Source organism: Zonotrichia leucophrys, chromosome 1A (genome assembly GCF_028769735.1).
Source record: "Zonotrichia leucophrys gambelii isolate GWCS_2022_RI chromosome 1A, RI_Zleu_2.0, whole genome shotgun sequence".
NCBI lineage: Eukaryota > Metazoa > Chordata > Aves > Passeriformes > Passerellidae > Zonotrichia > Zonotrichia leucophrys.
In genome coordinates, this window is record NC_088170.1 from 35,477,432 (window position 1) to 35,491,236 (window position 13,805).

The 13,805-nt window shown below is 37.8% G+C and overlaps 1 protein-coding gene across 8 annotated transcripts in view; it reads left to right on the forward strand.

Moving 5' to 3' along the window:
• ANO4 (anoctamin 4) overlaps positions 1–13,805 on the forward strand; it is a 179,222-nt gene that overhangs the window by 113,469 nt on the left and 51,948 nt on the right. For all 8 annotated transcript variants that reach the window (XR_010438667.1, XM_064702155.1, XM_064702154.1 and 5 more), the window contains 3 exons: positions 2,283–2,414; positions 11,712–11,818; positions 13,698–13,753. Coding sequence is in view for 7 of the 8 variants with exons in the window: in XM_064702155.1 (XP_064558225.1) it covers positions 2,283–2,414; positions 11,712–11,818; positions 13,698–13,753 (295 nt within the window). In the remaining variant the exon portion in view is untranslated. The remainder of the gene's footprint in view (positions 1–2,282; positions 2,415–11,711; positions 11,819–13,697; positions 13,754–13,805) is intronic.

Genomic DNA, 13,805 nt, shown 5'->3' on the forward strand with positions numbered 1-13,805 from the left:
TTTAGCTTTTTCCTTTAGCAAGATGATCCTGTAGAGTACAAAACCTGCGCAGTGACTGACGGCACTGTTGGAATGAGCTGGAGGAAATTTTAAAACTTGGTTATTTTTCTTTTCCAAGGACATATCTAGGGGGGCTTGCTTTCCCTGCAGAAGGCTGTACTGCATGTTCTGTGCTTTGCAGTAAGGTTTTGCAACCTTCTCAGACCCGTTTGCCAGCAGGCTGACTGAGCATGCCAAGTAATCTGAGTCTTGGGAATGGCAAACCACTCGAATTCTGGGTACACTCTGTGAGAAGCCAGCATGAATAATGCATTGCTGTTAAGTGGGGAAAGCACTCAGTCCCCTTGTGTTGTGCTTGTGTGGTGTGATAAACCTGCAGCAGGCAGTATCTCAAACGTGCACATTGACTTGCAGCATGAATGGGAAAGGATTGCAGATGGGCAGGGGTGTTAATTGCTTAGAGAATTCAGACGAGCTTAATTAACAGGAATGGAACAGGATATTTAGAAAAACCCTCTTCCTAATCATTCCTCCCTTTTCCATACCCAGACCAGCTAAGCCTGTTGAATATACACCGGGCTTACTGAATTTACAGAGGGAAAACCAGAGGCCAAAGGACAGGGATTTCCCCTGAACTTACTTTCCCTTGGCATCTCTATCTGCCTACACAGACTAGCTCAAGGCTGTCAGCCTGCTGCAGCTGGAGAGTTACAATGGACCGGGCCCTTTAGAGCCCTGGGATCTGACATCTCACCTGCATTCAGCACAGACATTTGCAAACCACCTCCTCCTGTGCTCAGACTGCTCAAACTCAGTGCAAACACTGCCCATGGATAGGTTATGATTAATTAAATAATTAAATCTTACATTAAGTTTACATGCATATTCCAGTTTTCCCAAACAGTCCTGATGATAAATTTGCACACAAATGCAACATCTGACACCCCTTGCCCCATCATGCTATTCCAGATTGGAAGTGCAGAAATGAGATTTTAACAGGTACAGCTGATTTATTTACAATTTTGGAATGTGCACATGTTTAAAAATAAGCATTGGCTTCCTTGTCCAATTTAAAACCTGGTGGAAGAAGGCTGACTATTCCAGGAAAAACTCTATGAATTTTAAATGGCAATGTGTAACATTTTCACATTACTTCCCCATATATTCAGCTGCCTGGATATGGGCTGTCCTCCCTCAAACTGGCTGGGCAGAGGTACCAGCATTTGTTGGTCTTAAGAGTTCTTATGTTGGCTGTTTCAAAAAAAAACCCAAAATAACCAAACAACAACTACAAAAATAACCCCACAAAACAAACAAACCCCCCAACCATATTTCCTGTCCTTGAGTTTCTTTCAGAACTGAGCTTTAAGTTCAAAGGAAGTAAGGGAAGTAAATTCTCCTCCTTTAGCTCCACTTCTGGAAACATTCATCCAGTGACTGTAGTATGGGCACACTCCATAATTTGTAGTCCATGATTTTTGCAGGGATCAGTGGTTAGGACTTGGAGCAGGAGTCACTGTGCTAAACGCAGCTTTCTTAGGAGCTTTTCATTATAGCATTCTAGTATGGATTTGAATTTGGTTTCGATTGTCTTCTCCAAAGAGTTCTGGTTGTTCCCTTCATTTCACTGTGTATCTTTGCATGAGTGCACCTGTAGTTAAATCTGCCCTTCCTCCAGCTCAATCACTGTTTGTTTTCACCTTCCAAATGTAAGAATCTGCATAGCAGTCACTTGTTAGCTTATACACCCAGAGTTCTTGTTTCATGGAGGCTGTAGTGTTGCAAGAAACAATGAAATGAACAAAGTAGCCTATTTTGTAATAGCATCAATTGCAAGGTAAAGGTAAGAATCCATACGGAGAGCAGCGATGGCCTGTAACTTGCTGGGTTTAGCTGCCAAAGATTTTTGTCACAATATCTACTGTTCTAATGTTTAGATGTCCAAAATCTAACGTTGGTTAAGCCTGAATTTTAAACTAACTAAAAATGTGAGAAATAAGATTTAGATAACATGCCCAGCACTCACTGGGCTTAAGAAGATTTATGGCAGCATGTACCATCAGCATTGCTTTTCTGATGAGACAAATAAATGCTCCTCTACAGAAAGCTGGTTATGAGTAATAGAGTTCAGCATATGTAATTTGGTCTGCCTCAACAGAAGTCAAAAGACATGGCACCTTTCCTAATTGTAAATATTCAGTGTCCTGGTTTGACAACCTGTACTTCATAATGTAGTGGAAAAACCCATTATCACAAATGCTCATACTTATCATGTGCTGCAGGATCGAGAAACAGATAAGCAGGTTCCGAGGATGGCTGCCCAGAAAGCCAATGAAACTGGACAAGGAAACACTGCCAGATCTGGAGGAGAATGACTGCTATACTGCTCCATTCAGCCAACAAAGGATCCATCAGTGAGTATTCTATCACATCTCAGTGGCAAGGTGAAAACTTTTCCTTCTGGAGTCACCTGGGAAAAAATTGATTTCTTTGTTCATGTCTTAAGGACTAGTGCCTTCATATTAGCCCTTTTCCACAGAAAGGGAGAGATAGCTAGTCTACGTTTCTATTAACTAAAGGTCCAGCTCAAAGCTAAGGAAATCAATGGGAAAGTTCTTTTTAATTCACTGGAATTTCAATTACATCCTTCAAGAGATCAAATGGCTATTTTCTCTCAGGTCAGAATTGCAATTGTTCTTTTTCCCTTAAAGATGTGATTAAAACTTTTCTCAGCATTCCTTATGTCTTTAGCATAATCAAAACAAGTCCTTCATCACTGATGGTTGAAATACTGATAGTTGCATTTCATTCCTAGTAATGACTGTAGAACAAACAAAACTCTAAAGAAAACAAACAATGTCAATTTGATTGCATTTCTCTTTCAATTTTATAGAAGCAAAACTCCCTGCAAAATAGCAGCGTTCAGACAGTGTTTAGACCTAGCAGTGACACTTTTCCACCAATAGCACCAGTGTTAGACAAATGTCAGAGAAATCACTTGGGCTACAAGAAGCCTTTATTCCCTTGCAAAATGCAGAGCAGAAAAAGTCCCACATAACTTCCATAACTTGTATGAAATTTAAGGGATGTCAAATTTTTGGTGTCTTATGGGTAGTTACAGTGTTTGTGATATGGGAAACAGTCATTGACTGAGAGCAAAGCCACAAAGATTAGGCAGCACTGTTGAGGATACTAAAAGAAGACAGAGAATGAATTATAGGTTGCTCCAAATTCTGAAATATGTGGTTTTATTCAGGGAGAAGCCAGGTTGATAAAGCTCTGAAATACCTCATTTTGAATGAATAATTTTTCAGGGATTTCATTTACTAGCTGCAATAAAAATGAGTAAAACAAACCTCTGCCACAAATGGCATCTTTCCAAATACAGCAGAAAAACAAGAACAGGTGCAAAACTCCAGGGAAATTTCAATAGAAGTCTGTTTGATACAGAGATGGGTCAGTTATTGTGCCCTGCAAGGGGAAGAGTAGGGCACAATAACTGACCCTCAAAATTCTCAAAACTAGTTTGAGTATAGACTAGTGATACTAAAACCTAATAAATTGGGATGTCAGCATTAATGTTTTTATTACCAGTAATATTAACTGCTAACTTCCCTTAAAATTACTGCATGTGGGAAAGGGGTTGGTAGTTTGTTCTGAGAGATTTTTTTGTGGCTGAAAGGAGAATTGACATTTATGAAGAGTATTTTTAGAGTTTGGGGTTTTTTTTCATTCTTCTGCCTTGCTCATGTTCATGTTGGTAAACTGGCAGGAGAGTTTATAAGAAGTGTTAGTTTCATTAACACTCCTGCTGTTGTTTGATGCTTCTTTTACGTCATGGCAGCCTTGGAAATTTTACTCCCTGGCAGACCTGACATTCTCTGCTTAGCTTTCTGTGTGTAGTCTTCCTATCCTTTTGTATGGGGGTTTATAAAATGTTGGCTGAGCTGGCCTCCTTCTCCCAAAAGATGCTGGCTCTGACAGCAATGGTGTTCCTATCATGCTTCAGCCTGTTTCCCGTGCCTGGCTTGTTTTGTTTCACTAGAATTTTGAAATACAGTGACTTGTTCAATATTTTTCTACTGAGTTTCATGCAGGTATTTCAATTTTTTTAAACCAGAGACTCACAATATTGTTTTAGGAATGTGAAGATAAATGATCACTGAAATTCTTGAGATGCTGAAAGGAAGAATTGCCATCTACAGTAATGTTATGGTAATTTAGCTTGCATTTTGTCAGTGGTAAGAAAAGTCCATACATTTTGATATTTGGGGTGGTTAAGGTTTTGCTCTCACCATATGACTAATTCAATGTAATTACACTGGAGGCTACAAAGTTGTCATGGGTGGTTTCTTGTGGAGTTCAGTGTTCCAAGACCACATCATCCCATAGTCTAGAAAAGCAGCGATGATTTCTTTCCTGCTCTGGGGCCTTTAGCTGTGACTCTACCTCCTCTTCCATCACACAGTTGTGCCAAAACTGATTCAGAGAGAACAGGTACAGGACTGGAGGGGTCCCAGCACCACACCAACGTTCAGCTAGCTGACCTCAGTGTTGTTTAAGACTTTTCATTGAACATATGGCCATTTTTTGAGCAAAGCAAATGTTTGTAACTCATTCGGTTCTCAAAGTCCTCAGAGAATGCAGAATAAATGCAAGTTTTTTAGTCCTTTTGCACTGAAATAAGGTCATAGCTGAAAAATGCCACCAGTGTCTGCTTTTTGTCAGAACTTATGTACAGATTTTGAGTTTTAAGTTTACAGTAGAAGCCATACAATTTTCCTGCAAATCTAGAATCTAAGTGAGAGGAAGAGATGAGTAGGAAGTACATTAAACTATTCTTTGAGAAATACCCACAGGAGCCTAAAATATATAATCAGTCTTTTAATTACACTGATGAGGATTTTTCTGGCTATTGTACAAGTATTTCTGGAGAGCAAGATCTGTACTTTTGGCAGTTGAAAATATTTCAGATTTCTGTGTTGTCATAAATTACTGTTTTTCCAAGAAATGCTTAATGAAGACCATGAAATAAATCACTCACCATTACAACCATCTTGAAAGCATAAAACTCCATATCCTTTGTTTTCAGATAAGATCTCCATTGCCTCACAGTAGATTTTGCCACATATCCTACCTAGAGGCTGCCAAATTCTTCCTGTTTTCCTGGTTTTATGTGCTTTGCATTTTCTAAAATATTATGCCTTAAATATTCATATGAGCTTGGCTGTATTTGAAATACTGCAATTTGGGTCTAAAATTCTTTATTTCTTCCCTTCTTCATAGCATCAGATGTCTTTAACATCACCACAGAACAGGCAGTTTATCTTTTGTGATCTAGCCATAATTTCCATACAGAGGGCTCCAGTCTGATACAGATTTTATAAGATCTGAGTGGAAACTTCATTTGTGATAGTTTCTTTTAAAAGCATGGAAAGACAAAGAACTGATAATACTTACAATTTGGTGTCTGGGGAGGAAAATAATCAAGAAAAAAACCTTACCAGAGCTATTTTCCATAGGAAATAATATTTTTAAAATATTGATATACAAGGAGTATAAGCAATTTTAGTAGATCATATCAATAGACTTTTTCTTTCTTGCATTTTTCTTTCCCATTCAGATGAAAAAAGGTCAGATGTGGAGAAATTCAGCTTTCAAAAAAAAAAAATGAAGTTTGTTTTAAGAGGCACAGCTAGCCATCTGTCCTTTGTCCAAAACTGGTACAGAAGAAAACACAAGAATGACATTTGTGAGATGTGCCTCTAACTTTTGCAGCACAGCTTCAGGTTTTCTTTTAAAGGCATTATGGCATTCTTCATAGGGTATATCACAAAATTATCAGTACAAGAGAAGACCAAAATTAATCTTATTTCTTCAGTAATAGAAAATCTCTTTTTGGAGGAAAGAGGTTCTGCCACTTTTTTTTAATTGTGTGGAATACAAAGTTATTGTTTTCAAGATAGACTTCTGAGTAGTGTCTCTTTTTTGCAGCCACAGCTTGGAAAAGACTGTGTTTATACCAAAGTATTTCTTCTGAAAATTATCCATTACATGAATGCACAAGATGTGAAAAATGTTTACCATTAGACACACTTAGATGTTCTTCTACATCTTATTTATTTCATGTAGTCAGCTGCTAATCACTTGGGAATAGTAACAGCAGCAATTAGCTGCAATTTCTGAGATAACTGTACACTAGCTAGGGAAATATGTTAATTGCTGTTTAGAGATTTCAAACTCTATATCAGGAGCTATTTCCCCTTTGTTTTATCTTTCAAAGGCAATAAACTCTCTGATTAAATATTAACCTAATATATAATTGAATGACCACTTAAAATAAATATTTATTACTTAGTGAAAATAAGATTAAAAATTTACTCAATTAGGAGGACTAGGATAGTAACTTGATTAATTAAGCCGTGCATACCAGAGGTTAATGGAGTTCTTCTCATTTGTATTATGTCCCCTTGTGGTACAGAGGTCTTATATTTTTTCCAGATTTCCAAGATATGTGTCTCTCAAAGACAACTTGTCTTTTTAAGCTTTTCCTGATGTTCAAATTGATCTTAACAAACCCCATGTCTACCAAGATGATCTGTGCCCATGTAGCCTTGAGTCCCGTCATCCCAAAATCATGGATAGATCAGGGATCTGCTACAACTGGAGACATGGCACAAGGCTGCATGGACACTTACTTGTTTTGAACCAGGATGGTCATTCTGGTGTTTAAATACATCTACAGTATAATAACTATACATTTTAAAATAGCTTTTTATAAATGGGGAATCACAGTTTTGCAAATCCTGCTCTCGAACAAATCTTTGTGCTGCCAAACTTGGACATGCCCTGCAATGTTGTTTTGGGTTTTTTTATTCCCTCTGATTCTGGAAGTTTTAATTGCATAAAAATAGAAAGAAGCAGGGCATCCCTGAAAAATAGAAAAGGCTCCCTCCTTCTATTTCAGGTGAATATTTCTAAGTGAACTAAGTTAAATCAAGAAGCGATCAGGGGAGAAGACTGATCTGAGGCAAAGGCAGAGGAAGGTGGTGGACAGATTCAGCACTTTCATGACTTTCTGTTTTACTTTGGCAGTTTTGAGGCTGTGGTGCCAAATTGGAAACAGAGAGAGCCACTACAACACTCTTCGTCCCAAAGTGACCCTGTTTTAGGCCCTGTATGATATGAGAACCCCCTGGTAACCATTAATAAAAATGTCCTTTTACATAAACAAGACAGTTAGCTGCAGCCTTAAAAATCAAGCAAAATGAAAATCAGCACATGCTAATAATATAGCCATTTTCAAACAAACAAAATAGAGAAATGTGTGGTATTATTCTCAGGGGAGTACTGCAAACTCGTGTTGTTGCTGTTACTACAGCTGGTGATTTACTTGCTCTACGTTAAATTAGCTAAAAACCTGCTATTACCTCAGCCAACAGGTCGGTTGCTGGCTCTGTGATTTACCTGGGAGTACAGAAGGTTGGGCATTTTTCCTGTGCTAAGGAATACACTACTCACAGAGAGATCACTACTTCCAACAACATCTGTGCTCTTAGTTTGTACTGCTTCCAGCAGAAGGCAATTTTAGATAGGGTGTCAGACTGCTTCAGTGTCTGTGGACCCACAGTGCAAAGATGAACACGGATCTGTGCATGCATCCATCCTCCCTTTGTGTCTTTGTCACCAGGCCACAGGTGTGCAGATTTCATCTTTTTTTATCTTGTCACTAAAGCAGAAAATAGCCTTTTCCTGCCTTTTGCTTTCCCAAAATATAAAAAGTAAAATAAAGCAAGAAAAGCAAACCCACTTTTTTTCAAATGAGTATTCAAAGATTCAAGAGCTAAATTTAGACTTTAAGGGTTTGTAAAACCTGCAAAATTACCAAAGACAATGTGTGAACAGGAATTCATTGGTAATTTTTTCTTGGTTAAATTTGCACTAATTTGAGGTCTTCCTTTAGACAACAGTTAGCTCTGCTGTTCTTTCCTATCCACAGAAAGATAGTTTGAAATTTCCAGTTCACAGTTTAGTTAAAAAGGCTACAAATATAGCTTCAAAGCAATTAACCTTCACTGACTCTTCATGTCTCTTACAGCATAAATGTAAGAGCTGTATTTCCAGAATGACATTTTTGAAAGGGACTTTAATTAAGGATCAACTCTGGAAGCTTTGCTTCCAAAAGTACTCTCAGTATCTTCATTGGGATTTTCTTTTTGAGTAAGGACAGCTCACACAAATAAGACTTACAGGACCAAGTTAATTATTATAGATGTTGTGGAACAAATCACTGGCTTTATCTACCTATACATTAACTTCACAGGTAAAAAAATATAATGTATTAATCCTTACTTATTTTTTGTCTTACAAAAGAGGCAACAAAATAATGAAAACCATCAGTGAAGAGTCTCTTAAATTAAGTCTAAACCCTTACTGAGCCTGAAAACAAGCTGTATTGCTCTTATGAATATTCAAATCCTTGTGTTGAAAATCTAACAAGGGCAGCAGAAACAGAACAGCAGAAGAAATTCTTCCACCTAAAAGCAACAAGGGTTAAAAAACTCGCTAGAAAGCTTCTGCTTTATACAGTTCATAGCTCAGTAATGTCTGATAAATGTTTATGTGTACCTAGTTCGAAATTGTCTTCAGCTCTGGCCTCTGTGAACTGAAATTTGAAGTGTGAGATTCTTCACAGACTGAGAAGATATTTCTCCTCTGAGTTCTTCATTGGATGCTGTAGAACATGGAATAGCTTTGATGGTTATTCCATGAATATGGATTTACCACTCACATTCAGAAATAAGACAAAGTGAAGCACAGAAATTTGGGGGGAAGAAACGCCCATGAAGCTTGGGAAGATGGGGTGGTGGTTGAAAAGGGTAAGTCCTACACTGAGATGCCTGATTCTCCCCTGACAAGAGCAACTCCTGTGACTTTTGAAATAAATTGAAACCTCCCTGACATTGTTCTAATTTATAAAACCCTATGACTTTTATGTTCAAAAATAAGTGAGGATTATTTTTTAAATGTTATCACATGCAGTTCTATCCCAAAATAATGATATTTTTAGGCATGGTCCAGGACATCTAGAGGACTCATTTTTGGCACTACTTTTTCACCTTTGCTGAACTCTAGCATCTCTTCTTGATCCATGTCTTCATGAATAACTTTGGAAAACACTCAAGGGCATGTTTTTGACCCAGTCTGATCATGACAAGTCCTTCCTCTCCTATCCCCCTCCTGCCCTTTCTGGCACAAGGCTGGGCAGGGCAGAACCTCTGCAGCTCATATTCATATTCATATCCAGGCGTTTTAGGACTACTTCAGCTATTCTGGAACAGGCAGAGTTCTTCATGGCAGTTCTCATTCTGAGGTGTTTACATCTGCTTCACAACGACACGTGACACGTCTGGTTATTTCTTCTTGCCCATGTGAGATCAAAAGCTATAATAACACAACTACTAAGTTTGCAAATGAATGCAAATTACTGAAGGGTTTCTTTAAACAAATGATTATTTCTTTGTTTTTTTAGAGATCCTGTAATCCCTGATTTTTGCCTTTTGCATTCATGACTCATGAAAATAGAATTCTTAAATACAAATAAATCTGTTAAACAAGTTCTTCACAAAAGATGTTGAAATGGCTATCTCTAATTGCAGTATAAGACAGTTGTGATAACAGATGAGCAAAATAACCTTGTATTACAAGGAAAATAGATTAAGGTGTTATCTGGTTCCATGCTGCAGGTTTCCCAGATAAGGTGATCCAATTCGCAGTTGAATCCTACAAGAACTCATCAGAATGACGAGTCAAGCTAAGTCAGAATGAGAATTACTGTGCTGTTTTGATATCTGAGAAGTTATCTTCACAGTTCTTTAACTGTCTGGGAGGTGGGATCTTGGATAGTCAGGCAGTAAAAGAAAATTAAATAAAGAGCAAAAATCTCTAACTATTCATTTCTGTTTTACTCCTGCCTTTTCATTTGTTTCTGCTGCTACACAAACAGCCTATTACAGAGTTCCAGCTTCAGCTGAAAACAACACTGTTCTACCTGCTTCACAGTTTAGATTTTATAAAATATAATTTCTATCAGCATTAAGATTTACATGAATACAGTATGTTTTTTCTCTCAAAATACTTTTGGTAGTCATTACTTCACATACTGATTACTTTCAGTAATCAGTAAAGATGCATCTTTATATCCACATATCTTTCTGTATCTGAAAGATAAGCTCAGTCTTACATACCTTTTGAGTAACAGCAACTTGAAATAGAATAGCGGCCCCAAACTGTTTCTATACAGAAAAGGCAGTGGCCTTTGGACACCAATTGCATTTGCTGTTTGGTACTAGCCCACTGGTAAATCAGCATGCACATGGTGGTCAGCCAATGTGCATAAATCTAATTAACTTTGGTAGGTACTGTAAGGCATGAGTAGGACTTTGGGAATAGCAGGGAAATGGGAGGAAGCCAGAAGGACTGAGTACAGCAGTGAGTAGATTGTAGGCATAGAAATGACCTGTGAGTATCTGGGGTGATGTGGCAAAGGAGACATGAGATAGCAATCTCTAGAAAACCAGGTTTTATTACTTCTGGTGATCTTGGAGCAATTTCTCTTACGTATCTTTACTTTAGGAATTTTTTTTTTTACTTTGAAGCAGAACATAAGGATCTTATGTACACATTGTATTGTACTGAAAATTCAGCTGAGAATTTCGATAATAAAGAGGGAGTATATGAAGTTCTCAAAGTCCAGAAGTTGGACTCCTCATTTTTCAAAATTACTGTGGACGTGCAAAGCTGTATATTATTTCCCATGGGTAAAGATTGATTCTGGGAAAAAAAAAAATCATTTGGGTAAAATTACCTGAGGGGAAAACTGTGAAGTAAATCTCACATTGTGCAAAAGAGAAGGTGAAGTGAATCCACGCCAAGCTCCTGATTAAGATGATCTCATTGAAGGTTGTATTTGTCTAGTGTGCTCTCCGACAGACTCATCTCTCTATGACACCTCTGTGACCTTAACATTTTATTTATCAGTTCATTCAATTCTGCAGCTCTTCAAAAACACAGATGAGGAAACCAATATTGCCTCCTATCCACAGGGTTTGTTGGGGTTTTCAAAATTTATTCTATCTAACCTATTGAACAAAGAACTTGTATTCATACTTAACTTGATAGGTGGCCTCTGAGAACTAATTTTCTACTGCATTTTAGCTTCCAGGACCAAATGTAGGAGTATATGATACTTTTAATTTCTAACATAGTATTCAGTAACAGTTTTCAGTAAGAATGGTTTACAAAGTAGATTTTTCCAACTTACACTTAATGGTAAAGCATAACAAAAAAGCCTGGAACAGATGTGAAATTCTACTGCTGCACTTACAAAGATATGTTTTTGCAATTTTCTGTGCAAGAATTTTGTAGTTTTCAGTGAATTATCTAAAAGTGATGCTTATCATAATGAATACTTGAGTATCTTCTATCTTTCTCCAGATTTCTCCACATAATTCTTTGTAAGAGAATGAATACTGCTACTGACAGCATCTCACCTAGCCAATCATCTCTTAATCAAGTGTCTTTTATCCTCCCTGCACTTGCTTATATACTGTAGATTTTGAGAGTGCTAAAGAAAGTAATGGAAATAAATATTTGCCTTAAATGTGCTATTACATATTTCTGAGATGCCTTTGGTTTTTATTTTCTTGTAGCTTCATAATACACAACAAAGATACTTTCTTCAATAATGCTACAAGAAGTAGAATTGTACACCATATCTTACAAAGAGTGAAATATGAAGAAGGGAAAAACAAAATTGGTAAGTACTGAGCAATGTGCTTTTAAATATGTCTTTAAAAAAAGAAAGGAGAAATCTGCCTGGCCTCATAACAGACTCTTTTCCTTCCTTTTTAATCACCTTGATTTTGACTGTTTCCATCTCACCCAATGCTGTGGTAGAGACTTTTGCCTTGGAAGATGTGATCATCTCCCTGTAATATCAGTCAGCTTTCACAGGCACATCACCACATGGGATTTAGCACCTCTGCAAGGGAAGAGGCTGATTTAAACATGAAATATTAACAGATTAGTAGCAGTGAAGCAGAGAGACTCATGCAGGAAAACCTTTATTCTTTCCTTAAATTGTGCTTGGAAGGATGGCAAGATTTGTACTGCTCTATATCAGGCTACAGGGCTTCTCCCTGGATACCTATCCATCCCTTAGGATGGAAGACTCGGTATCTCTGGTGCTGCTGTAAGTCAAAAGAGAGTTCACCATTGATGTCCTCAGTGCTAAGAATGTTGTAACTGTGGCTAATAATGCTATAACTGTGGCTACATTTTCAATTAGAGAGTGGAGTGGAAATTTGGAGAGGCACACATGCAGGCCTAGGAGAGCAGGCAGTGACAGAGGAGGGATAGAACATGAAATAGTGGCCACCTTCTGCCAAATCATACAGAGCACACACAGCTTGAGTACCACACAGAGACAAATGTAGAGACAATCTCCATAAAACTCTGCAGTCTATTTCATTCCCCTGCTGTTTAAACCTCACCTTTCCTGAAGAGGAAAATATCCCAGAACTTCTTTCTTTCTTTCTCAGCTGCTGGGATGAGGGCAGCAATAGCCCTGTGCACAGCTGATGTTGCATCTTGCCCAAACACCTGCAGTCCCTGCCTACCTCAAGATCCCAATCTCCCTCACATGTCAGCTTGGCTGTACCTGTAGTGAACACAGCCTTGCACTGATCACTGGGCAGAGCAAAGCCCAGCTCTGCTGTCCAAGTTTTACTTTTCTGACAGAAACATTGGAAGAAAACATGTTTTGCCAGGCAGATAGTGATGTTACTGCTGAAAGTGTTACTCATGTTGGCTTAATACCTCTCATTGCTGTGTTCTTGCTGCTGTCTGTCCCCTGTGAATTAGGAAAGGAATCAAGACTCTATGCCTATTGGTCAATAGGGTTCAAATACCTTCAGGTTCTTCATGTGGATTGTTTTGCATTGCTTGGTAACAGTACAGTCTTATTTTGGTGATTTTCCAAGTGAAAAGCACCAACATCCTGGCAATTATTATTTCTCCAGGCTCTCACTAAAGAGGGACATGGCCTGAGTGAGTAGGTTGTATGGTTACTTTTTTGTGGTAGGATGGATAGGAATGATTTTGTTTTCTGGTCTTTTAATGCTGCAGCTTGTGTTGTTCCTTTCTGTCTGTTCAGCAGCTTTCATAAGACACAAGCTGAGCATATTTTAAAAAGTTATCATATGGAAATTATGAGTTTCTGTTGCTTTAGTGGTCTGCAATTCAAAGATGTCAAGACGTACCCTGAAGATTTTAGCTCCCAAGATATGCAGCCTTTCATCTAAATAGCTTTCTTAGACCATGTTTTATAATGTCAAACTTTAAACCTGGTGTAAAGTCGCCAGTTTCAGTGAAGTTACTCTAAAGATGGATTTGGCAAATTAATCTTTTAGCCTCTAGCATAATAAATGATAGATTCTGATTAATATTGGAGCAATTATTTCTCTGTATTATTTCTTAGTTATCAAATCCTAAAGAAGATTGATTTTTCTACACGTATTGTGTACTGTCAATTGGCTCCCATCTTCATTTAGCCAGTTTATGAAAATATGTTTTGCTTTTTACTTCACCATTTTTCTGCTCCTGTTGATAAATAATTGAATATTTTTGATTCTTAGGTCTGAATCGATTGCTCAGTAATGGCTCCTATGAAGCTGCATTTCCTCTTCATGAGGTATTTTGCTCTTTTTTTTCCTTTTTGAATGGACATTTCCCACAAAATGAAG